Source organism: Engraulis encrasicolus, chromosome 24, assembly GCF_034702125.1.
Source record: "Engraulis encrasicolus isolate BLACKSEA-1 chromosome 24, IST_EnEncr_1.0, whole genome shotgun sequence".
Taxonomy (NCBI): Eukaryota; Metazoa; Chordata; class Actinopteri; order Clupeiformes; family Engraulidae; genus Engraulis; species Engraulis encrasicolus.
The window spans coordinates 8,240,844-8,267,176 of record NC_085880.1 but is presented as its reverse complement, the minus strand read 5'-3'; the positions used below and the strand labels follow the sequence as shown (position 1 = coordinate 8,267,176).

Here is a 26,333-nt window from a genome sequence, read left to right as displayed (position 1 = left end):
GTCTGGCCCACGTCCGGCCAAACTCTGATTGCCAGATCTCACAGCAAAGTCAGCAGATGTTCAGGCCAGCATTCTTACCGGAATATTTCCCTTGGTTGTTCTTTCCCTCGTTTTCTTGCACGACTGTCTGTCTGTCTGGTTATTTCGATGTCTAAAGCCCCAAATCGGCCATAAAGGGAGGGAGGTGGAGATGGAGCAAGCGAGGGAGGGAGAGAAAGCGAGAGATGTAGAGAGAGAGAGATTTTAGAATGTTTTTTATTTACCATAAGGCTCATACAATCACTATTTGGCCATTACATTTTGTCAGGGCTAGAGGAGATTGAGAGAGAGTGAGAGAGAAAGCGAGAGAGAGAGAGAGAGAGAGAGAGAGAGAGAGAGAGAGAGAGAGAGAGAGAGAGAGAGAGAGAGAGAGAGAGAGAGAGAGAGAGAGAGAGAGAGATGGAGAGAGAGATAGAGAGAGAGAGAGAGAGAGAGAGAGAGAGATGGAGAGAGAGTATGTACGAGCGAATGGAACTTTGGCTAGCGTAGTGTCCGTCTCTTGTCTCCTCGGAGCACACTTCCTCCATTCCTGCTGCTCAACTTTTGACCCTTTTAGCAAAGACAGGGCTGTGACCAGAAGATAGCTGTTCTGATATATTGTGGGTTACATGAAGCAGTTATGACCTAACTTTTTTAAGACTCGGTGAAAGGGGAAATATGTTGGTGTAAATCCAAACATAGTAAAGCTATGTTCAATGGCCTGAGTTTTACAGCCGTCATACAGTATTTATGCTGCTGGTCCATACCTGAGAGCCTGCATCCCATGTTTCCCATCCTTCCCCCATCCTTTTCTCAGTTGCAATTTCATCTGTGATGTCAATTAGGCTCAAATTCGTTGCATAAAATTATTTTTATTTCTCTCTCTCTCTGCCCTCCCCTTTCCATCTGTCTGTGTTTCTCTCTGTCCCAAATTCTTTCTGTCAATCTGTCTGACTGATAAAATGTTTCTCCCTCTTTCCCTCTCCCGCTCCCTCTCCCATTGGCTTTCTGTCTGTCTCTGTCTCTCTCTCTCTCTCTCTCTCTCTCTCTCTCTCTCTCTCTCTCTCTCTCTCTCTCTCTCTCTCTCTCTCTCTCTCTCTCTCTCTCTCTCTGCCTGTCTCTCTCTCTCCCTCTCTCTGTCCTGCAGTTGCAACTGTAATGCACAGACTCCTCCCACCATAAAGGTGGCGGTGGCGGGCGACCAGAGCTACCTCAGCACAGTGCTGCGCTTCTTCGTGGACCAGCTGGCCAACAAGACGCCCGATTGGCTCACCTACATTCGCTTCCTGGTCATCCCCATTGGTACAGTACCCTGTGACTTCCCTCCCATTGGTTAACGTGAACTACTTTTACTTCCTGGTGAGCAGGGGTGCATCTCTCAAAGCCATTGTTGCTAGCTACGTTCGCTACTTTGTTTGCAATGCAATTTCAGATTGGCCACTACCCAAGTTGCTAACTGGCTAACAACTATGCTTTCCAGAAACGCACCCCAGAGTTGCATAAAGGAGAAGTAGAAGTACTTTTACAAATGTATTTACAGTGCTAGTAGTATGATATTACTAAGTTGAAACCATGGAAAATCATGCCACTGGTGTTGTAATTACATCTGTAGTACTTCTTCTACTTTATGCAACTCTGCTGGTAGTGCTATATTGGTACAGAACTTTACCTTCATTCTCATGGCCTACAGTGCTCTTTCACTTCATTGCTATTGGTGTTGTACTGCTTATTTCATTTCCCGGTCATTGCTATTGGTTAGGGTAGTCTTTCACCGTGAGCTACCTATGACCAAAGGGGTATGTTATCCCAGGCCCAGGGAGATAGGGGGCCAAGAATTGGGTCCCCATTGCATTGTATGGATTGGGTAGGGGGCCCTTTCAGATGACTTTGTCCCGGGCCCAGCAAAAGCTGTCAGCGGTCCTGGTTGTGATGATGGTCAAAGTGTTTTCAACCATATACTATATGTACTGTACTTGCTTGTTTGATAAGCATTGACTGATACAAAGGCTAATATTGTTTTCCCTCTGTGTAGGATCTCATCCGCTAGCGAAGTATATGGCGTCGTTGGACTGTAAGTTCAGCAACATCTTCATGGACACGGCATGGAGGGAGCTTTTCTGCCGGCCAGAACCGCCCTCCTCAGGTACAGAGCCCTCTGATTGGACACTGTTCATATCCACAGGGACCTCCCATTGGCCTGTGCCCAAGCCATTCAACATTGTGAGCTTGCAGTATAATTGTAGGTTGCAATGCATGTTATATCATATCATATAGCATGGTTATGAATAACACATTATCTGTGCCTGATCGTTCTACACATTCTGACTGTAAGAAGTCGAGCAGTCTCTTACCCGACAGCTCTACTTACCTTAATAATTAACCATCACACACAGACATCTAACACACAGTCTGCTCTCTCTCTCTCTCTCTCTCTCTCTCTCTCTCTCTCTCTCTCTCTCCTCTCTCTTCTCTCTCTCTCTCTCTCTCTCTCTCTCTCTCTCTCTCTCTCTCTCTCTCTCTCTCTCTCACGCACATGCACACACACACACACACACACACACACACACACACACACACACACACACACACACACACACACACACACACACACACACACACACACACACACACACACACACACACACTGACCCAGTCAAAGCTTTCATCCCATCCATCCATCCTGCCTGTTGTAGGTTGGGTCTCCGTAGCTATTCAGGAGAAGTCACATTACATACCTGTTTCTCATTGTGTGTGTGTATGTGTGTGTGTGTTTGTGGGTGTGTGTGTGTGTGTGTGTGTGTGTGTGTGTGTGTGTGTGAGTGTGTGTGTGCGCGCGTGCGCGTGTGTGTGCGTGCATGTGTGAATGCACGCACGTGTGTCTACACAGTGGATAACCTTGATGTGGCTGGAAGGATCGTCCAGTACATTGCCGGTGCCAACGTGTCTCATCAGTTCCCCATATCAGAGGCTATGCTTACCTACAAACAGAAGAGGTACATGCTGCAAGAGTCTCAAGTGTGTGTGTGTGTGTGTGTGTGTGTGTGTGTGTGTGTGTGTGTGTGTGTGTGTGTGTGTGTGTGTGTGTGTGTGTGTGTGTGTGTGTGTGTGTGTGTGTGTGTGTGTGTGTGTGTGTGCGCGCATATATATGCATGTGTGTGCATGGGCGTGTGCGTGTGTCTGTATCGGTACGTATGTGTGCATGTACGTGTGTCTGTCTGAATCTGTGTGTGTGTCTGTCTGTGTGTGTGCATTTATGTGTGACTGTTGTATATCCAAAGTGTTTGAATATAGAGTACAGTATTTTATCCCTCAATGTGAATAAGTATGCAATGCATGTCTTGTTGGTGTATGCAAAATGGGTACCTTTATTAACTGCTAAGATGTATTACTAAATCTGTGCTTGTGTGTGTTAAGACTCTGTCAATTTTTGCTTGAAAAACTGAAACTTAATATGGTTTTTGAGTCTGAATACTGTATAGCAGTATCTCTCTATCGCTCTATCGCTCTATCGCTCTCTCGCTCTCTCTCTCCCTGAAGGTGGCCAACAGTTATTAGTGCCTATTGTTTTTGTCTGCTCCTGCTGCCACACGCTTTCAGCACAGCCAAATTAGCCTTATTGTGTGAATCAAAAACATGATATTGTTTTATTTTTTAAGAATCCTTCTGGAACAAGCAGCCTCATGAATCAAAATATTGAAGTGAGCCAAAGAGTGTGGAAAACATGGTCAGCTTAACGGAGCAGTTAGCATGTTTTTTTTCACTTTCCTGTGTTTGTCCGTATGGGAACCGGAGTAAGCTAAGCCACTATTTATCACTCAGTGGATTCTTTCCATTCAGCACAGCAGCACGAGGCCTGCCATCTCCCTCTCCCTCTCTCTCTCTCTCTCTCTCTCTCTCTCTCTCTCTCTCGTCTCCTTTGTTTTTCGCTCTCGAGTGCACTCTTGGATTATGAGCACGGCTCTTGTTTTTATTACCCATTTTTATTTACAGTTGCACACGTTTGTTTTTTCCAAACTGACCAAAATGCTTTTGCCTCACCATGTTAACCCTGTACACGCTACTCTTTCTCTTCTCTCGGTCACTCATCTCTTGTTTTTTTTGTCCCCTTTTTGTCTGCTTTTGTCCTTGTTTTTCTTTGCATCTCTAGGAAGAGAAGTTTATATTTTGATTTTTACATCAGGTATATATAACACTATTATTCATTTTTGCTCTCATTTCTGTCTCTTTCCTCCTCCTCTGAAACCACATTCATTGATTTTCTTTCATGCCCGCTAAGCCACGTGCTCAGGCTACGTCCACATTAGCTGTGTATAGAAATTGAAACTCGTACTGTTAGAGTTGCCAATATTCCATCAAAATGTCAAATGGCCGTGGGTGACATATTTTGGAAAAGCAGGATATGGAAGTCTGTGCGTGTGTGTGTGCGTGTGTGTGTGCGTGTGCGTGTGTGTGTGCTTGTGCGTGCGTGCGTGCATGCGTGTGTGTGCGTGCATGCGTATGTGTGTGCGCGTGTGTGTCTGCTCTGGCGTACACAAGTGGGCGCGTTTGTAAGTGGACATATTATGTTTCCAGTTCTGAAATAGTAAAAAGCAGGCTAATGTGGATGTAACCACAGGCACACTCCTCCCTGTCCTGTCCACTCCTGTGGTCCTGTCTTGTCATGCCTGGCCTGGCTTGGCTGTCCCTCTCTCACTCTCTCTCTCTCTCTCTCTCTCTCTGCTGCTGCTTTCCTCTCTGTCTCAGCCCTCAGTCAGGCCTCTCTGATTCCCCAGCTTGCTCTTTGTCGCCCCCTAAAGGCCTGCTTAGTTCTTGTCCTAGGTCTAGTGTCCTGGGCCAGCTCCCTGGCTTGGTGTCTGTCCTCCTCCCCTGTCCTCCTCCTCCCTCCTCCACCTTCTGCTGGTCTTGCCAGTATCACAGCTTGCCTCTTCATGTCTCCCAGCTCTGTTCCTCGTCTCTTCTGTGTGTATGTGTCTCTCGTCTCACTAACTCCCCTGTATGGTCTTTGTTTCGCTTCCCGACTCTCCGCTGCCCGCCCCCCTCTCCTCATCCCTTCAGGGCAGAGTCCTGCACCGGGTCGGGTACCCGCGGGTACCCGCGGGTACGGGTAAATAGTTGCCCAAATGGGTGGGGTTTTAACGTTCCGAAATTTCACGGGTGGGTATGCGGGCGGGTAGGTTAAAATACGGGTGGGTAGCTCGGGTAGCACGTCAATCAAAATGGTCATAGTACTAGGAGGCTATTTTCTTTTTTATCTATTTAGATTTAGATTTTTATCTATTTAGATTTATCTATCTATTTTACCTATTTTTGATATCACCGCAGCCGTTGGAAAACAGTGGAAACATGCCTACTTTCGATTTGAAGTATTTTTTCACGGGCACGGGTGGGTAACGGGTAGAATATTAACGGGTCCGGGTGGGTACGGATTTAACTTTGAAATTACCACGGGTTTACGGGTGGGTGGGTAATGCACTGCACGGGCATGGGTGGGTCCGGGTATAAAAAAATGGACCCGTGCAGGACTCTGCTTCAGGGCTGACTTCAATCCTCTGTTTGATTATTCATTGCGTCTCCTTATTAAGGGGTGTCTGACAACCAACTATACAGCGTTTGAAAATAAAAAACGCAAGGCAAAGTCGGAGCACTAGATTATTGATGGCTGGGAGAATTCCCTCCCATGTTCAAAGCAACGGAAAGGGGGCCGGATGAGGGAGGGAATTAGTCAATGTGCGGAGAGACAGTGTGATGGAGGACGATTCATATATTGTTAGCAGGGGTCAATATGACCAGCCGTTCATCAAAGACAAACGAGAGATACCTTCTCAACGAGGTTATGATCACACGCCTTTGATAATTAGTGGTGCATGGAGAGACGCCTCCGCCTGCCATAAGGTTTTGATTATATACTGCGATGCCTACACTCAGCAGAGGATGACATAATTTTGGAATAGGCCATAAAAAATGAATAAGCAACCGCACTGTGCCGTATAGCGAATCAAGCCACAATGTTGATCGGCGTTCCTTTGAAGTATTTCAGGGTGAGATTTTGAAGATTACGTTAAGACTTTAATGGGTTCTATTGAGCAGTGATTGTGTTTTGACAGTTTCTCAGCAACAATAATACACAACTTTATCTGATAATTTACAGCTTTTTTCTCTTCAAAAATTACAAAATCTGTACAGTAAAAAGGAGGCGGGGGGAGGATTGTTGCCCACTCAGAGGCTTATGCTTCAGAGAAGAAAAGCCCTTCTTGTCTCTGCAATGGCAGATGCTGAAAGATGAATTACCACAGGGCGATATGAGTCACGCTGCTCTGCTGTGTGTGTGTGTGTGTGTGTGTGTGTGTGTGTGTGTGTGTGTGTGTGTGTGTGTGTGTGTGTGTGTGTGTGTGTGTGTGTGTGTGTGTGTGTGTGTGTGAATGAGTGTGTATGGGAGAGAGAGAGAGAGGGAGAGAGAGAGAGAGAGAGAGAGAGAGAGAGATGAAGAGAGAGACAGAGCCAGAGAGAGAGGGATATAAAGAGAGAGAGAGAGAGAGAGAGAGAGAAAGAAAGAAATGGGGATGGTCAGCAATGTTTTACAGTAAGTGCAGTGAGCCATTCATAAAGCTGCTAGACGTAAGGTTGTGTGTGTGTGTGTGTGTTTGTGTGTGTAACCGTGACCTACATTTGCTCTCTGGCTGGGGGCTTAGAGCAGAGGTCAGGCTAGTAAGGATTCTGTTCACATCATTTCTGCTTGCACGCGCACACTTACTGTACATACACACATACTGCACTGGATGCACAGACAAAAAACAACCACACACACACACACACTTGCTGCTTTCTCTCTGTCGTCCCCCCCTCTCTCTCACACACACGCACACACACGCACGCACACACACGCACGCACGCACGCACGCACGCACGCACGCACGCACGCACGCACGCACGCACGCACGCACGCACGCACGCACGCACGCACGTACACACACACACACACACACACACACACACAGGCTGCTTTGCCCTTTTGCACATATATGCTATATACTATATGTGTGTGTGCTATATATGACTCATTCACTTTGAGCTCACCGGGCCTTTGAAAACCCCCTTCTCTGCACGAGAGACGATGGCTTATTCCTGCATCTGAGATGCAATTCGGTTGGAGCTTATGATTCCAGTCAAAGCGCCCGTGCGGTGTGATGCGGCTAGCCTGTAATATGGTGCTTAACTCCCATTGCTAGACCCATCATGTACGTACGCGCGTAAATCTGCTTTTACTGAAATGCAGGAGGCGTATCCGAGAGCCTGGATTTGAGGGAATACTACTCCATGGCAGTGTGTGAAAAGGGAGCTTAGAGAGCTATTTTATTCCTGAAAGAAGACTGTGCATTAATGGGATTTGGGCATGTGTGGGATTTTTTTTCCATAGATAGTGCTGCACAGGCTTTGAAAGGCTGAATCTAAAATGCACTGTTACAGAACATGTTTACCTTAAAGTTACACCATCACTGCTTTCATTAGAAACATTTTTCTAAAGTGTGAAACATATCCCTAAATACACAATATATATTTTTCTAACACTGGTAGTTTGTATACAAAGACAAAACTCAATGAGGTTTTAATGAATTTAGTCAGTTCAAGAATACTGTTGTTAGCTTCCTCTAAATAACAAATATAGATAAATAAATACATTTTTACCAGAGATTTTGCGTATAATGTAGAGCTGTGCCTTGCCATTGTCCCTCATTACTGCAACACCCCAATGGGAATGATGATGTCATCTCACCAATCAACCAATCATGTTCCATTTCCTGGAATGGGACATCCTGCCTGTCTCCCTGGTCGTCGTCAGTGTTACTGTTTCTCTCTTTTTGAAATACTGTATGCTGCCTGTTCTCCTCAATTGTTTTTTTTTCCTGTATATCATTGACTCTATGTCTCTCTCTCTCTCTCTCTCTCTCTCTCTCTCTCTCTCTCTCTCTCTGTCTCTCTGTCTCTCTCTCTCTCTCTCTCTCTCTCTCTCTCTCTCTCTCTCTCTCTCTCTCTCTCCAGCCCTGATGAGGATTCTTGCCAAAAATTTGTGCCATTCATTGGGGTAAGTCCTGTTAGATGACCCGCAAGGCTACACAGCCAACTTCTCCACAACATTGTTCTGTGCAATGGAGGTTAAGAAGCATTGATGTGTGTGTGCGTGTGCGTGTGCGTGTGCGTGTGCGTGTGCGTGTGCGTGTGCGTGTGCGTGTGCGTGCGCGCACGTGTGTGTGTGTGTGTGTGTGTGTGTGTGTGTAATATTCTGTGTGTGCAGGTGCATATAATGATATTGATTGACCCCCTCTGCCTTCTTCTGTCCCCTTTGTGCAGGTCGTTAAAGTGGGCATTGTGGAGCACAGCCTCTCCACATCAGGTATATAGTGCCTCCCTCTTAGGTCCCCGTGCGTCATTCAGAGTCAAGGGAAAACACTCCTTCCATCCAGCCATTCATCCTTGAGAGAGAGAGAGAGAGATAGAGAGAGAGAGAGAGAGAGAGAGAGAGAGAGAGAGAGAGAGGGAGGGAGAGAAAGATGGAGAAGGCTGAGGCTTACATAGAGACTGTTTCCTGGAGACGAAGAAAGGGGCTATTATTGGCTTTTCGATGAGAAAGGGAACTGCTGTGGAACTGATTGAAATTTTGAATGATTTAGACGGAAAGCCCTGCTTCCTTTCTGAGAGGTGCAGGAAAGAGGAAATATTTTGACGTCTGTCCGCTTTTTTTCATCCCCCTCTTTGGATGGGAAATTGAAGATATGGTTTTACTCTGTAACAATAATAGATTATTTATCCAATCCCACTGTCAGCCCGCTGACAAATAGATATGGAAAGGGTGAATCACGGCACACTCTCAAATGGAGAAAGGAAGAGAGCGAAAAAAAAAAAGATGAATTACATTTCCTACTCCCTACTTCCATCGTCATTGGTCAACCAATGTGTGGCTTGCTTGAACTCGGTCACGGTGTCTCACCTCAGTTAGAACCTTGAGCATCGTGCCAGTTTGTGTTCGTTGCCGTAGCAATAGAATGTTGTGCTCATCGCCATAGGGACAGAATGTTGACATCTTAGACCCATCATAAGCCTGTGTAATGCACATTTCCAATTCACCGCCACCACCATCACCATCATCATCATCATCCCACTCCAGGCATCAGCAATGGTTCTATGTACGTATATACTGAATGAGTCAGTACATTAGGCTCAGCATAAATAGGAGCATAATTACGTCTGTGGTTCTATGTTGACATGTGAGAGTTTGTTCACGTGTAAATGGGAACGCGCGCGCACGCACGCGCGCACACACACACACACACACACACACACACACACACAGCACACACACACACATACACACACACAAACAGTAGAGTTGCAAGTGTCTTTCTACTTGGGGAATTGAAGAAAGCAGCAGAGCTAATGTGGTCCCTTTTGTGACATGAAGCAGAAACAGAAGCAGAAAAGAGTCACACAGCATCTGGGGACGTGTTTTTCGTTTGTGGGTTTACTTTGCGCATAGATTTACACATCGTTTGAGATTGACACAGTTTTCCACCGAGCGTGTGTTAAACCCTGCCATGCGCCTGTTTTGTTTCTGTCTTTTTTTATATCATGTCATTCTAATGCATTCTGCTATTTCACTGGAGTCTATGTAGCCTACATGTGCAGTGCAGTTACTTGGTCATGTCCTCCTGCCACCAACAAAAGTAAAAATATGCCGCTTCAACTCATCATCTCAGTTCATTGAAATGTAGTGCATTGGCAGCAACAATACAGACAATGTCATCTGAAGAGAAATGTGTTTGTGCCCTCCATTTCTCTAATTCTAATTTGTCTCTCCATCTCTCTCTCTCTCTCTCTCTCTCTCTCTCTCTCTCTCTCTCTCTCTCTCTCTCTCTCTCTCTCTCTCCAGTGGACTCGGATGATGCCATGGGCACTGCCCCCTCCCCTCAGTGTGGCACCCCTCCGCCCTCCCCCTCTGTCTCAGCCGGTCTGTCTGGAGCTGGGTATGTGTTTCGCCCATTCGCCATGCATTATTGCACTAAAACCACACGCCTGTCAAAAACAATAGAAAATACAGTGTCCGGCAGAAAACCAGCACTGAAGGAATTTTAAACATCCTCGGAGCACAGAAGTCAAGACAGAATGTTCAGTCTAAGCGAAGATGTATGTACATGCAGTATGTGCCTTACTTCTTGAAATGTTGGAATATACAGTATGTGTATGTATTGCATGTGAATACAAAGCAAGAAAAATAAGGCTGTAACAGTAAAATTGAAATATATCTTCAAGCAAGAAATGGTGGAAACATTTGCGCACTTATACCTGTGGATATGCTTTCTTTGTGCTGTCATTCTGCTGTGAGATATACGACTACATAAGCAGTTCCAAAAGATTTCTTGATTTGGAAAATGGTTCTCATTCAAAAGCTGAGCTGTACACAGGTGATTTAGGGAAAGGAAAGCAGGAGAACGTGTCTCTGAGGTGGTAAGAGAAAAAAGCCTGACAAATGGAAATGGGTTCGAAATGACTGCGGCTGTGAAACGGTGATATCTCAACCCTGAGGTATTTCGAGACAAATACAGACAGCTGGACTGAGCCTCTCGCCTTAGTTGTAGGTTTCCAAGACTGAGTCCTGGAGGGAGGAGTTTTTTTTTTTTTTTTTTTAAAGACATGCTTTTAATTTACGACCATTCAGCTGTGAGTAGTTATGGACCGTGCAGTTTGCTGTTATGCTATGGTATGAAACAGGAAAAGCAGCAGAACTAAGACACATTGCAGTCACCAGAAAAAAAAAAACTCTGAAGACTGGTTTGTATGAAATGTGGAGCAAAGCCCATTTGTTTTTGATACAGCACTGACCCCTGGTGGAAGGCTTGTGTAGAGCATCTCAAGCAGATTTTCCATCTTTTCTCTGGACTAGTTCAGCATCAACCACCAGCTAGTGAAATTAAACCTCAGTGTACAAGGTAATGAGTGATGGTAGAAATTCAATCCTTGGGGTTATGTGTGTGCGATATGTATGCTCCCCCTGCACTGTTGAAATGTGTCACATTTATATCAAATACTCAATTGTGTGTGCGTGAAGATGTATGGTGCACAAAAATGACATATTTAATAGGAATGGCTGGCAATTATGTTATTTTTACAATGGCTGGTTCAAGTTGACATAGTAGGATTTTTTCTTTTGTGCAGTTCTCCGTTGGTGGGTGGCGAGGTGATGGGGCTCCAAGTGGACTACTGGACGTGGCAGGGCGTGGAGAAGAAGCGCGACGGGGAGAAGCGCGAGGTGGGCCTCAAGAACACCCTCAAGAGCAACTTCCGCTCGCTGCAGGTCAGCCGGCTCCCCTGCCCCGGAGAGCTCAGCCCCCCCGCCAGCATGGCCATGACCGTGGTCACCAAGGAGAAGAACAAGAAGGGTGAGTGAAGCTGAGAGAGAGAGAGAGAGAGAGAGAGAGAGAGAGAGAGAGAGAGAGAGAGAGAGAGAGAGAGAGAGAGAGAGAGAGAGAGAGAGAGAGAGAGAGAGAGAGAGAGAGAGAGAGAGAGTCAGAAAATGAAGGGTTAGTCCTAACTGTAGAGTTCAGCGTGGTGGTGGTAAGGGGTAGTCTCTAGGGGAGATGAGATTGACATTATGTAACAAAAACAAGACCCAGGAAACGACAGATCTACAGCTAGCGGGAGGGCAGAGCAAAGTTACAGAGTAAAGGAGAAGGTAGAGGCAGACTTAACCTGCATATCAGAGGTGTCAAAAGTAAAAGTACAGTACATTTATGGTGTAAAGACAACACTAGCACACAATATTACATAGCTGTTATTACACCATTTACTCCATTGTACCTAAAAAGATAGATAGACTGTGTTGTTACTGAAAAAACACTTAAAACCTAACAAGAACCCACCACAAACTTGATCCAACCAGTGTAGTCAGCTGATCGTAAGACAAGTACACAGGTCCACTGGTTCCTCAGATAAGTTACCTGTGTTGGAAGGAAACTGTGATTCTTTTTTTACTTTTACTTTTAACTTTTGATACCTCTGAATATTATACATGTACGTACATGCAGTACAATCTTCAGTAGCCAGACAGTGAGTGTTGCAGGCTGCGACAAACTCAAATCAGCCAAATAACAGAGACAGCAGCAAAACATCAACATTTTGCTGAGAGCCAATTACATTGCCGCGACAGCCAGCTCAGTAAAGGGGCTAGAAGTGTTAAATACTGGAATGATACTTTAATCAGTGAGTCAGGCAGGCCCTAATGAAGTAGAGTGTTCTGGGAAAGGCAAGTAGCAGTGAGTCAGGGCTTCTAGTATCTGATAAGCTGATCTAGCTGATCAACTGGTCTGAGAATCAGAGTGATGAATCATGCTGTTAGCTCAGGAGGCATCATACTAGACTCACGTCATTGTGATTTACCTGGAATTGTGACGTTTTCAAAAAGACAAAACACACACACACACACACACACACACACACACACACACACACACACACACACTCCTCTAACTTTCTTTCTCCATTCCCCACTCCTTGCTGTTCTTCCTCCGTCCACCTCCCATCTTCTCCTTCCTACTGTCTTCCCTTCTTCCTCCATCCTCCCCTCCTTGCCTTCCATCCTCCATCCTCCCACTGTCCACTCTCCTACACCCTTCTTCCTCCATCCCCAACTTCCTTGATGTCCACTTCACACCTTCTCATTCTGACCATCTTTCCTCCTTTTCCTCCGTCCTCCCCACCTTGCCTTCCATCCTCCATCCTTCCACTATCCACTCTTCTCTAACTTTCTTTCTCCATCCTCCACTCCTTTCTTTCCTCCCCCCGTCCACCTCCCATCTTCTCGTTCCTGCTGTCTTTCCTCCTTCTCCTCCATCCTCCATCGTCCCACTGTCCACTCTCCTTCACACTTCTTTCCTCATCCTCCACTCCTTCTTTTCCTCCGTCCTTCTTCTCCTCCATCCTCCCTGCAGTCATCTTCCTGAGTAAGAGGCCCAAGGAGAAGGAGGTGGACTCCAAGAGCCAGGTGATTGACGGCATCAGCAGGCTGATCTGCACGGCCAAGCACCAGCACACCATGCTCCGAGGTACGCACAACACACACACACGTACACACGCACACGCACACGCACACGCACACGCACACACCTTGCATACCATATTCCGAGGTACGCACAGTACACACGGATGTACAGTACACGCATGTATACACACACACACACACACACACACACACACACACACACACACACACACACACACACACACACACACACACACACACACACACACACACACACACACACACACACACACACACACACACACACACACACACACCTTGCGTACCGCTCAGAGGTATGAGCAATACACACACAAACATGCACTCGCATATCTTAGATATGCACTTTATTTCCCACTTCACTCACTGTAGGCCAATACACCATGTTCAGACGTACTCTACTGCTCACTCACCCACACAAACACACACCCAGACACACACTCACCCACACACACACCCACCCACACACACACACGCACACACACGCACACACACACACACACATACACACACACACACACACACACACACACAGACACACACGCACACGCGCACGCACGGACACACACACATACACACACGTGCACACACACACACCACGTATGACCTAACTCTCCTTACCTCACTGTAGCCCCATGCACCATGCATTAGAGGTACAGCTCCTATCTTCTTACATGTCTAGCTGCAGCTACATGAACACGTTTACAGCCAACACTCACAGGTGCCGTTTTCCCCCATCGCGTATAAATCACGAGGCCGCATGACGGATTGGAGAGGATAACATAAATCATTGTGGAAAAAGATCATTAATCGTTGGAGGTGGCGATGGTTTTACTTGGAATGTAGTGTTGGCTGAGACGTCTGTGTAGAAATATAGAAGTGTTAAGGGTTTTATATTTGGGTTATGTTTATAAAAATAATAATCTCAGCTTGGAAAAGAACATTAATCATGGGAGGCGGTGATGTTTTTTTGGTTGAGTGCACAGGAGAGAAATTGTACTTTTTGTCTTGGAAAAGTCTTGGAAAATATTAAAGTAGTATAAGTTTTAAGGTATTCTTTTCAAAACATATTCCCTTTCAGAGATGTTTTATGAAGTAATTCCTTTGATACACATTTATCAAACATGTACAGCGCCTTTTTGAGAGAAATTGGTTAAATGTACAGCATTTGAGGTGCATTTACAAAACATTCATCTTTAGGATGCATTATGAATACATGTACGTACGTGTGCCTTTTAGATTTGTACATTTGTACATTTTGTACACTTGTGAAATGTATAGTGAGGTTAAAAAAAGAACTAGGTTGTGTGAAGTAAGAAAAAGGAGACGGAAGAAAAATACTTACTGATTGTGTCGTGTGTCCTGTATGCTGCTGCTGTGCTGTACCATACATGTACAGTACATGTACCTTTGAAATTGCATTTGTAATATGATAAAGTGAGGTTTAAAAAAACGGATTATGAGAAATAAGAAAAGCGAGAAATAAGGAAAATGCTGACTCTGCTTTGTTTCCTCTCTGCTGTGCTGTTGGGTCGGTCTGCAGTGTCGATTGACGGCGTGGAGTGGAACGACGTGAAGTTTTTCCAGCTGGCAGCCCAATGGCCCACCCATGTCAAGCACTTCCCTGTGGGTATCTTCGGCTACAACAAGCCCCTGTGACCTTACGTGCCGCAAAGCTCCTTCCTCCCTACCACTCCACCTAACATAGTCTGACTTGGACTTGAGAGAGGAGGGAGGGAGGGGTGGGGGAATACAATCTATCTTCCTGCGTCTATATACTGTATATTGACACAGGAAGGGAGAGAGATAGGGAGAGTAGAAACAAACAGATGATTGGAGTGGAAGAGGAGATGAGAGGAGTGGTGAAGAGAAGTAAAGCCAACCCATCATTGCAGTAACTTGGGTTCCCATGGACACCTTTGGTTTTACTGCCGCAATAGTGTTGTGAAGAAAAAGAAGAGAGAGAAAAAAAACAGTACGACTTTTCATCACCGTTATTATTGTTGTTGGTCGACGTGTTGTTTTTGATGTTTTTTTACACTTTATGGACAAATGAAAAGTGATATTTTGTATGTATGAATCATGCTGCCTCTAAAAAAAACAAAGTATTTTTTTCAGTCTTGACAAACGGCCACCTTAATATGTTGGCAGCTGTGTTTGCACTTTGTGTTTTTATTGTTTTCTTTTGTTTATTGCTCATGAAATTTGTTACCTACTATTATTATTTCCATGAAATCCTGTTTGTAACGCTGTCATGTATGCAGTGGATAGTCGAGTGTTCAGAGGAAGAAGAAGCAGTGAAGAAAGTATGTGCTACAAAGGGTGTGTTTGGTGTGTGTGTAGGGAGTGTGGATGTGTGTGAATGTCAGTGTAGTGGTTTTTCGTGTGGAACTATTAGGGATATTGCTGTGAAACTAGATAGGGACTCCTTCACCTTGATGCAGTGCGCTGTTTTTTTCTCTTTTTTTAACTACCATTATCCTTGTTTTTTGTATTTTTTTTATTGTAGAATGGTGATGTTTGTTGGTTTGATTTGTTTTCTTTGGAAAAAATAGGTTAGGTTTAATGTATTGAAAAACCTTTGACTTTTTAAAGCACACCTTGAGTTTAAAAGTAAAATACATCAACCCTGAAAACATATTTAGGAGGAAAACAAGGTACAGACAAAACTTAAACATACCCAATAACGCTAACCATAGGAACAGTAACTAAAAGCGGCATGCTTCCATAATATAAAACAAAAACAGAATGCTATTTATAGACAAAAACAGATTTTGCATTGAGCTCACTGCAATTTCATGTTCAATTTCAATTTGAGAGATGGTGAAGGTGATTTATACCTTTTACTCCCTGGAGAATTCAGAGTTAAATTAGTCAAAGTAGAAACATGTTTAAACAATATGCAGATGCTTAATAAGTGTGATACATCTTCAACACCTATAACCCTGGTCTACCCATGTATAACAATGAAGCTTCATGCCAAAGTGTTAATCAAATGATCTCTAATATTCAGGCATAATAAAATGGCTTTAGAGTTTTTCAACTTTTAAATTCACCATTGAAAGTGTATGTTATTTGTTTTCATACAATTATGTAACTGTAGCATGTACATGCTGCCACATCCTATATCCAACAGTCATTCAAAAGCACAGGGCTTCCCCCTGGTGGCTTAAAGTTGTATGACAGATGGCATCTTGTACTTTAAATCCTTTAGTCTTATCTGTATTCAACCATTTCATAGGCAATTGAATAGAAGCACTGCATGCCATGTAATGTTAACTAAGATTATCTTAGCCAGCAGTATGTGTATGAGCTTACAGTTCACTGGCCATTCACTTATCAGACATCATCCCATAACCCACACTAACATACAGATCAGAAAGCCAACAGGCCCACAAACAACACGTAGGCAAGGATGCCCCCCTCCCCCCCCCTATTTGTAAAGACTGGTGTGCTTTAAAATGTTGAAGTGATTAGAGATGGACGAAGCTAGAGAGCTGTAGCCACACGAGTGGTGCTCTACTGCCCATGTTGATGTTAAGTGCTGATTTGTACGTTTGTATGTATGTCTTCACGATGGTGCTCCTATCGTAGGCCCCAGGTGGAGGGAGTCCTAGACTTCACACTGCGGGCGAGTTGTGTGTCTATGATTTTAGTGAAGTTTGTATGTTTGTGTATTGAGGTGCCTACGTGGCTCATATATTAACTCTCCTCTTGTGGTCTGGTTGGAACGGTGTCCAAAGTACGACACTTTTTTCCTGGCCGAAATGTATTTGTTTTCTGTTTTTGTGAAGCACAAGTAACTATATAATATTATATATGAATATATACATACTCAGCTCTTTAGTAATGCAATTAGTCTTGTGATGCCAAATAATTGAATTTTCTGACCTTGTGGACAGAGCCACTCCAGACATGGACTATCGTAAATGCAGTTTGCATTTTCAGCCCATTAATGATGTTTGGTCCCACAAAGAGGCCTGTGTGTCCGTTACAGTCCTGTCAGATCAGTCAATAAGAACGAAGTGCGGGCACAAGTGGTGCCTGCCTGCAACAAGCCTTTTGTGGCTACCTCCTTCCTCTTAATCTAACACTAAGCAGTTTTTTTTCCATCCTCAAGATAATCATTTCAATAGTTCATGAATTTGTAACAGGGTGGAAAAGCACTTCAATTCAATTTTATAACCACGCAAAGTATGAGGAGTGGTGTGTGTTAAAATGTCAATTATTCTTTTAGCCAGGGAAACCACTTAGTGTTGCTTAAATACACACACAACACACACACTGACTGACCCAACTAACTGAAGGTTCTTCTCCAAGTGGCAAGACGCCATTTTACATTAGCAACAAGGGATACATGTCATTGTTATTCCTCCATTGTGTGACATATTCAAGTGCTTGTTCATGGTAAAAGCTTAGAAACAATGTCTATGTGAACTTCAATGTTTGGAAAAGGTACTAGATATACAATTTCACATATATATATACATCAAGGCTGCAAGTTTGTAGTTTGCTTATGTGTTGGGAGACAAATCATGTGACGAGAAGCATTTTTTTATGATGGGAGAGTTAGACATACTGGAAGGATGAGTGTTTGCCTTTTTTTTTAATCCCCTTTATTTCTCCATTTCTTTTGGAGTTCATGTCTAGGTGCACATCATAATCTAACTTTACCTTTGGTATTACTTTACTTTGAAGCACTATCTAAAGCATTGAGGAGTTTCGGGCCCCATTTGAATCTCCCGCTAGCCTGTTGTAAAGGGCACTATTCTAAACAGAAGGATTAACTCAAGTTCAATCTCCAAAGCCATCCTTCCTTCTATGGGGATGGTAAAAGGCATCTTTGCACAGATCTTCTTTTAAATTAAATTAACTATATGACAGTATTTTTAAAAACAAAACAAAAAAACATACCACTAAATGATAAAAACATGACCTTATCTTTGCATGTTTTATTATAGTTGTACATACATATTGGAGTTTTGTATTTTTTTCCCCTCATGCGCTCACAAAAGCGATTTGTGTTTAATAAAGAAACATGTTTGTAACCTCTTTAAATGTGTGTATTTCTTTTTAAAACGTGGCGAACACATCAATAATATGTTATTGAACGTAATAGTTAACTGTTATGATGAAACATTATTAACTATTATCTATGATTTGTACAGCAGAGACAAGCCAAGACCACTTCACTCACATTAATATAATTGAGTCTTAGACCTGCTGAACACAGATGGTTTCATATACATTTCCAAACTTTTTATACAAATACTTTAAGTCTTTGTAAGTTGTAATCTTTTCCTGTCCAAGATGTCATTTCTCAAAAGCACCATTGCTAACCACTTGGAAACTTATTTGGTTGCCAAAGGGAAATTACACTGCAACCAACTAAGTTGCTAAGGTTAGTTAGCAAAGGTGTCGTGAAATGCAACCCAGTTAGCACATGTGATGATCTAGTGGAGATCAAGTTCCGTCCGACGGAGAGGGAGCATGTTGAGGTTGCTCCTCACGGGAGGCAGGGGCTTGATCCACTTATGATCGTGTCCGGGGGCGGTCACAGAGGGCAGTGGTGATTGTTCATGTCTGGGAGGCGAGAGAGGGTTTGTTGACATAGCTCTTCATGGGAGGGAGGGGCTTGATCTTGCGTCCGGCCCAGCCCCCCTTCCTCTGCCACAGGCCGCTGGACGGCCGGATACCCAGCCAGCGGTTGCGGCCCGCCTTGCCGATGATGCGCTTGTTGTGGTCGATGTTGGACACCCTGCCCACCGTGGCCACGCACGTCTCTGAGACCTGTTCGTTGGCAATGAGTAAAGGCTGTGTATTACCAAGGCTGTGTATTACCACAAGACATCCACATATTCATATACTTCAAAGGGCCTGCTTTTTCATCTGTACTACATTATAATCTCCACATCCATCTTACTGCACACAAAAACTAGTTCAGTAGTTCAATTTCAAGAAATATAAATCCATGGTAATTTTCAATTAAAAAATACAGGAAACACAATCAATTAAACAGATATTACCAACGGATAGCTGACATGTGCTTGGTATGGCATTCTCCAGTGAATTGTATGTGTGTGTGCGTGTGAGTGAGTGAGACCGTAATGTTCTTACCTGTATCTGATGTTTGGAGGGGAGCTGCACAATAGCTGTGCCACTGACTTTCCGTAGGAGCACCCCAGATGTGCCTGTATAATTACAACAGGATTGGAACCAGGATTAGTGGTAATCAATATTGACTCAGGTTTTCAGAGTGATCCTCACTTTACATGTTAATGACGTCATCCCTCAACCCGATTTCTTTACAAATACACAGTACAAATCAGTGGTCTGATGAGATGACACTTCAGTTTATGCTTTTGACTGCTATATTAGCCCTAACAGTCTAAAAAAATAACAGAATTGCCAATGCACAGACGCAGCAGCCAGTCTTACCTTAAAGGTTGTATTGTGCAGATGCTACAGCTGGCCTTAATGGGTTTAGGTGAAGTAAGCACAGAGGTGGGGCAAACAACAAAAGGGACAATAAGCCTAGTGGGTCACTAACCCCAGGGGTGATTTTAGTCCCGATATTAGTGCCCAGAGCTTCCTTCTCTCAATAAACACGTTCAGGTCAACAGTGAACGGTGATGGCACCCCTTCCCACACCTAATCTTAAACTGTCTGACGTGTTCTCACCGAAAAGCTGAGCATTCGGACATCAGAAAATTGGTTTGGGATAAGAACAGAAAAATATATATTTTTTTCTCTGCGAACCTTGACGACAACATGTACGTCAGTAGGCTAATATGGGCAACACACAGTCTAATGCGGAAAAGTACAAAACACGGGTAAGAACACAGGTGGTAAGAACACAGGTGGTAAGAACACAGGTGGTAAGAACACAGGTGGTAAGAACACAGGTGGTAAGAACACAGGTGGTAAGAACACAGGTGGTAAGAACACAGGTGGTAAGAACACAGGTGGTAAGAACACGGGTGATTCCCAGGTAAGCACTTCAGTTCGGAACGTAACTACCATGGGAACAGGCACCAGCACAGCAGGCACAGCATTCTGGGTGGCCTGATATCAGCAAGTGTGAAAGAGAAACCAAATCTCCAAATCTGTCATTATAATATCTTGCGGTATATCACAGCTCCACAGTCCACACAATGAAACACTACCACTACAAATAACTCATTAAAACCCAGTAAAGAATGTCATCAATACTCTTGTTCAGGTGTATAACTTATTTGCACTTTGCTACATGCAGAGTAGTAAATCCATTATATTTCTACTCTTTTGGTGTTGTTACTTTGATGGTGCTGCCACCTTCCTATCTCTGAGACATACTTCTCCCTGGTGGATAAAGAATAAAGCACAACGAATAAAGAAACCTAACCTAACCTTTCAATTGTGATACTATTTGTTGATGTACCTGCTGCGCGAATGACCTGGGCACCTTTGCCAGGGTACAGCTCCAAGTTGTTGATCAGAGTTCCCACAGGAAGAGCACCAAGAGGATGGGCATCACCCTCTTTAGCAGCAACTGAAACGATCAGAGGTATTTCAGATGCACATTTAATCACAATATGTGCACATCAGTGTCAAATACATCTTCTGACCAGCTGGAAACACTCTATTGGTTATTGGAACTTAATGTTCTTTTTGCTAAGAAAGACATTTCAAAACAGAAATTTCTTTCATATGGCGTAAATTCCAGATTTTCATTCAAGAACTACAGAAAGACTTAACGGCAGCGGCTCACCTGCCATTCGACCTATGACCCCCGAGGACTTGACAAGGTCACCGGCCTCCATGTTCTCTGTGGCGATAATCCAACGCTTCCGGTTACCGCCAGCCACCAGGGCTATATCAGCAGACCTGGTGGAAGGATGAAGAGCATACAGTATGCTGTTGCTTTTTGCTGCTTTATATGAAAGATCACACTAACACCAAAATACATACATGTGGTGTGTGGTATACACCCACTGGCCACTTTATTAGGCACACTGCCCAACTGCTCATTGATGTAAATCAGCCAATCAAATATCGGCCACTGAACGCATATTGACAGGCAGACATGATCAACACGATCTGCTGCAATTCAAATGAAGCATCAGCATGGGAAAGAAAGGTGATTTAGTTCTAAGTGACTTGACATGGCTGTTGGTGCCAGATGGGCTGGCCTGAATATTTCAGAAACTGATGATTACTGGGAAATTCACACACAACCATCTCAAGGGTTTACAGATAATGTTCAGAAATAAAGAAAATATGGTAGGATCCAAATTTGGCATCAACAACATGAAACATGGATCCATAATGCCATTCATCAACGGTTTAGGCTGGTAATGTAACGGTGTCAGGGATATTTTCTTACCACATTTTGGGCCCCTTAGTAGTTTTCTACCCTGGCATCGTTGCAATACAACAGTCTACCTGAGTATTGTTGCAGGCAGTTAAGGCAGTTTTGAAGACAAAAGGAAGTGCAAGCCAGTACAAGACAGGTGTACCTAAGTCTGAGACCGGTGAGTGTATACTCTGTACCAATACAGAAGATTCATTTTAAAAGTCCTTAAAAACAGCAGCTTTAGAACAAGGTAATGTAAAGCAGCTTGCTGTGGCACAGTGTGCTAAGACACCTGCGCATATGGGCTTACATGCCCATGGGGAGCCTGTCTGAGTCCGGTCTGAGTTCATTTTGAATCCCTAAATATTAAACCAAAGACAAAATAAAATAACCACAATATGTATGCAAGGAATGGTATATGGTACATGCAAAGTCTACATAAATGTACTTAAATATTTGTTATGTGTCTACAGGGATCTAAATTAACTTTTTTCATCACCAGCCAAAATGGCAAGTAGATTGTAATCTTACTATCCAAACACACACTCACAAATGGGTCAAAGTGGCTAGTAAGTTAGTCTATTCTACCAGCCATAGTGAAATTTCACCAGCATTTGGTCTGTTGGCTGGTGTTAATTTAGAGCACTGTGTGTCTACAAACCTGCATGGATCATATCGGACTTCAAGGACCCGCTCCTCAAAAGGCTTCTCGTCTTTCCCTGCTTCGTATCGCAGTCGCTGGAAATCTATGATTCTGTGTCTTTGTTTGTGGCCCCCACCAATGCCATGTGTGCGGATCTTTCCTACATAGGAGACAACATTTCAGATATATTGTAGAAAACACTCATGCCAGTGAATAAGTTTGGAGCTACTTATAGCATTTGGAGAGCAAAATCTGCACTGCCTGCATGCCACAGGAGGATGTCCTGAGACAATAGCAATAACAGTGTGTTTTTTGGTCTCCCATACTAGGAGTGCTGTACTGTGTGCCCTGTGCAAACTACCAAACATGTAAGCCTACCTGTCCAATCCCGGCCGCCAGTCTTTTTCATGCCAATGGGTCTGATGGTGTACTTTTCTCTCTGCTTCCAAAGTGTCCTGTTCTGCTCCAGGTGAGAAGATGTGAGGAAGCCTCGCCATTGACAAACAGAAGTGTTGACAGCTGGAAGGAAGGAAGCTGAGGACAACCTGCTAATTTCCGGGACCATTCCTCCATAACAGGAAACCTGACAAAAACATTAAGATGACCGTGTCAGTCCAATATGAATGGCGACTAGAACTTTGAAAAGAAAGGCGATGACTGAAGGTAGCACACACCTTTGAGAAAACCTGTTTACAACTGCCGCCTGTCAGTGACACTGCTCGCAGGGCTCGCGTGAGAGCTGACACTGCCATAACACTTTTTTTTTATCTTCTTGCCTAGATCAAGCAGGGAGAGCTGTCACCAATCAAAGACAACAAGATGATACGTTTGTGTATTAATTCAAATGAACAGGGCTAGTTTACACAAGAAGTAGGGAATCCAATCTACGATGCATGCTGCACCATGCTACTGAAGTTAACGGCTTGTAACGCCTGTATTTTTTTACAAGTCAGCTGTATGTGCAATAATCTATATAAAATATACAATTATGAACGCATAAAACATACCGGAGTAATTTCTGATGCTTTACAAATTCATAATGTGAAGTTACTTCTCACTCTCGTGTCCTTCAGGAACACAGAATGTCGCACAGTAGTGACGTATACTAATTCTTCAACGTCCAATGTGGCATGCTGTTCATTGAAGTGAAGTGATTTGCCTCACTACTGCCACCAAATGCAGTGGCGCATCGTCACGTTACTTTCGCTGAGGTTTCTATTTTTCAGCTGATTTATGATACATTCGTTTCAACAGTAATTTTACATATACGTGTTTTTAATCAAAGTATCTTAAATTAGATTTTTGTTACAACATGAAATAAAAGACCACACCCTGGACAAGACGTCAGAAGTAGAAGTGGTCCAATGACTTACTAGTTTTCTTTGGTGGACATGTTGGATTTAAAGGGGCTGAGTCGTTTATGAAAAGCAACTGGGCTCCTCGCGGAGCTGGAGATATTCTTACATTTTCGAGTGCAAAGCTTGCTATTTCCCTTATGTAAGTACACTGCATTGTGTCATATGTGTTATTACAACGTCATAAATATATAACAGACTGTACGTCTGTTTGGTTAGTTAACCACCAGCAGCTGCTGAGCTGACTGTAGGCTACTGCATCGAGACTTTCACATTGTGCGTGAGCAGTCAGTTTCGTGCCAACAACAGCGTTGCGAATAACCAAGCTACCTTCTGCATTCTAGTGACCAGATAGCTATGTGATATTTACGCATTTATGAATTTCTGTGTTTCTTTCAACGCTGCAAACAGAAGCTAAGAACGAGCGACATAGCCCGCGTCGGGGGAAGATACGGAGAGAGGTATGATGTCATGCTTATTACTTTACCTGCCCTGGCTAGCTGGCAAATGTTAGCCGTGTTGCTATCTCTCTTGTTATAGCGAAATTTGAGGCCTTGGATGTTTCTGGTCTCCCCACTTTCTTACGTTCTTTGTATATTTCGAAACATTTGTGTAATATACTACGTGTATGATGTAACATCCCGAATCCTTTCCGAAATCATGCATGGGTGGCAGCCAGCCAGGCAGGCCTTTCTGTCATAGACCAGCCCAACCTGTCAAACAAGGCTGATGTACACAATATCCTCCGTTCCATGAACGTCAGCAATGTCATGGTGTTTCTCAAACTGATCTTTTCGTAGGTTACAACATAACTGTCACCTGTAACATGGTCATTAAATGCTAAAAACGTTATGGCTTTGTTTTCGCACACCCATTGAGCCGTTTCAGTCAGTAGAATGTGTCTCTGCTAAATGACAGCAAGTTGTCAGCCACACTGTTTATTTCACACCAATGTTCAATGTGTCTCATCTGATCGCGTGCAAATGGGCACCTTCAGAATGTACCTTTTCAGAAGGTTTTCTTGTTCTCGCACAACAATGCAGAATTATATTAGGCCTTCAGCAGCACATCTCTCAAAACGGAAACAATTGAACAACAGCCATTCTGTACTGCAGAACAGATGTGGAGGAATCTGATTCCAAAGCATTTTTATTTTTCATATTTACCTTTAGTACGAGTCTGCTATTATGTTAACACTGCAACTATGACCAAGGCCATTATGACTATAGCCTAACTGATAAATATCTAGCTGGGACCAAACATTCTAGAAGCCACATGCTTATAGGAACTGCACAGTGGGGCTGAACAAATTCAAGCCTAATGTGGTAGTCAACCACTATCACATGTAAATGCATTGCTTTGACGTTGTTCATATGCCAAATTAGGAGAGTATGGATAATCATTAATAGCCAAATTGTTTGCAATCCTGAGAACATTTCTGCACCCTGGGCCTCCCTCGTATTCTTACTGGTGTTATTCCAAAGGACGGCACACAGGATGAATGTCCGTGAAGATACGAGTTTGAGGCATTGAGATGGGCTACCATGCACAGATTCTCAATGGTGCTTTGAGTGTTTTTGAACCCCTTAGTGGTTGTGAAGACACCACTACTCATGTCATCATCCGAGTATCAGGAAATGCTCAGAAATTAGGCCTAGATGGAAGGCCTCTGCACAGAAATGGATAATTTGTACTCAATCATGTTTGTAAATTACCACACGTGAATGGATTCAATTTAAAGTCAGCTGGACGAGCCACCCCCCCACTGCATTATTTAACAGAGCTAAGTCTGACTATTGGCTAAATTGGATTACTTCAAATCCAAGGGTCAGTGACCCGTAATAAGTCATTAAACTCCTAAACCTCTCTCTGTCTACAGCTACTAAGTTACTACCTTCTTCTGTTGCCCGTCTCGTCAATGGGTGGCTATCAGAAGCTGATTAGATATTTCATTCATTCTAAAGTCTGATGTCTCTGCTGTCTCTCACAGGGTGACTGGTGCCTTTGAGGATTGACACTGATTAGGTTATGCTGCATATTAGACTGTTGCTTATAGATGAGCTGTTAAACTAAGGTTGCGTTGATTATTGATTTGCAATATTTCCTTAAACTTAATTTGTGATTTTGGCATGTAGTTGGTTGTGCTGAATGTTGAATGTTGGATGTTGTGAATGACAGCAAAGCTTGTTTGTTCAACTGTAAAGGTCAATAGCTGCATGGTCTGTTGTGGTTAGTTAGGTCTGGTTTTGCTATTACAATCCACATGATGGATAAACAAACTGGCTAACCTAAAAGCTTGCAACTTTGTAAGTGACCTGATCCATACAAAAAAAAGTTTAGATCTCAGATCATAACCCACAGCTGTTATGTGCATTGATGAGCCTTCCCATTGTTTTCCGAGGTACATTAGCTCTCCCAAATAGCCTGTAATGCTTATCATGTGATGTCAAATTGGTTTTATGGCAGCTGCCTAGCCCGAGCAAAATGTTGCATCCATCCGTGAAACTATGAGCTTCATCACTTTCAGTCTGCCTGGCTGCCCCCCCCCCTAAATAGCACAAATTGTTTTCTATTCTATTCTATTCTATTCTATTCTATTCTATTCTATTCTATTCTATTCTATTCCGGGTTATTCATGCCTTGTCGCCAGGTTGTTCCTTTGTGTCTGGTGCTGAAGGTTTGGATGTCTGCATAAAGCCATTGTCTTGCAATAACCTGATGGACTCGCTGGCTGTCGACTGTAGTAACCCTCTGTTGCTTCATTCTGCTCTATTTCAAAGCCAAGAATAGCCCACCTCACTGGGCCAGTCTATAAACTGCGCAGGTTAATTAAAGCGGCCTTCTGTATCCGACTCCCAGGTCACAGTCAGTAACACACTCTTGATGCGCAGGCGGCCACAGCAAATTGCTGGATGG

The 26,333-nt window shown here is 43.6% G+C and overlaps 3 protein-coding genes across 10 annotated transcripts in view; 2 read left to right on the top strand and 1 right to left on the bottom strand.

Moving 5' to 3' along the window:
• Positions 1-17,707, top strand: part of zmp:0000000755 (phosphofurin acidic cluster sorting protein 2) — a 130,213-nt gene extending 112,506 nt beyond the window's left edge. For 2 of the 3 annotated variants that reach the window (XM_063191725.1, XM_063191724.1), the window contains exons 16-25: positions 1,166-1,320; positions 2,051-2,161; positions 2,906-3,011; positions 4,166-4,198; positions 8,056-8,098; positions 8,365-8,407; positions 9,941-10,034; positions 11,224-11,447; positions 12,996-13,109; positions 14,628-17,707. In XM_063191725.1, the coding sequence (XP_063047795.1) occupies positions 1,166-1,320; positions 2,051-2,161; positions 2,906-3,011; positions 4,166-4,198; positions 8,056-8,098; positions 8,365-8,407; positions 9,941-10,034; positions 11,224-11,447; positions 12,996-13,109; positions 14,628-14,743 (1,039 nt within the window). In that variant the 3' untranslated portion in view covers positions 14,744-17,707. The remainder of the gene's footprint in view (positions 1-1,165; positions 1,321-2,050; positions 2,162-2,905; positions 3,012-4,165; positions 4,199-8,055; positions 8,099-8,364; positions 8,408-9,940; positions 10,035-11,223; positions 11,448-12,995; positions 13,110-14,627) is intronic. The other variant, XM_063191726.1, reaches the window with a different exon arrangement.
• Positions 17,708-18,016: 309 nt separating this feature from the next.
• mrpl2 (mitochondrial ribosomal protein L2) lies at positions 18,017-23,163 on the bottom strand. Of its 2 annotated transcripts, none has more exons than XM_063191734.1 (8): positions 23,070-23,163; positions 22,737-22,857; positions 22,441-22,645; positions 22,081-22,222; positions 20,835-20,950; positions 20,505-20,615; positions 19,202-19,275; positions 18,017-18,874 (listed from the first exon to the last, which is right to left on the bottom strand). In XM_063191734.1, the coding sequence occupies exons 2-8, from the start codon at positions 22,812-22,814 to the stop codon at positions 18,662-18,664; spliced, it is 939 nt and encodes a 312-aa protein (XP_063047804.1). In that variant the 5' UTR covers positions 22,815-22,857; positions 23,070-23,163; the 3' UTR covers positions 18,017-18,661. The 2 variants fall into 2 exon arrangements, with proteins under 2 accessions (XP_063047804.1, XP_063047805.1); XM_063191735.1 differs by having other exon boundaries at positions 22,737-22,838; positions 23,070-23,155.
• A 120-nt stretch (positions 23,164-23,283) lies between these two features.
• Positions 23,284-26,333, top strand: part of klc1b (kinesin light chain 1b) — a 67,435-nt gene continuing 64,385 nt past the window's right edge. For 4 of the 5 annotated variants that reach the window (XM_063191729.1, XM_063191727.1, XM_063191733.1 and 1 more), the window contains exons 1-2: positions 23,284-23,559; positions 23,829-23,878. The gene's annotated coding sequence lies outside the window, so the exon portion shown is untranslated. Of the gene's footprint in view, positions 23,560-23,602; positions 23,694-23,828; positions 23,879-26,333 lie in introns of those variants that run through there. The other variant, XM_063191728.1, reaches the window with a different exon arrangement.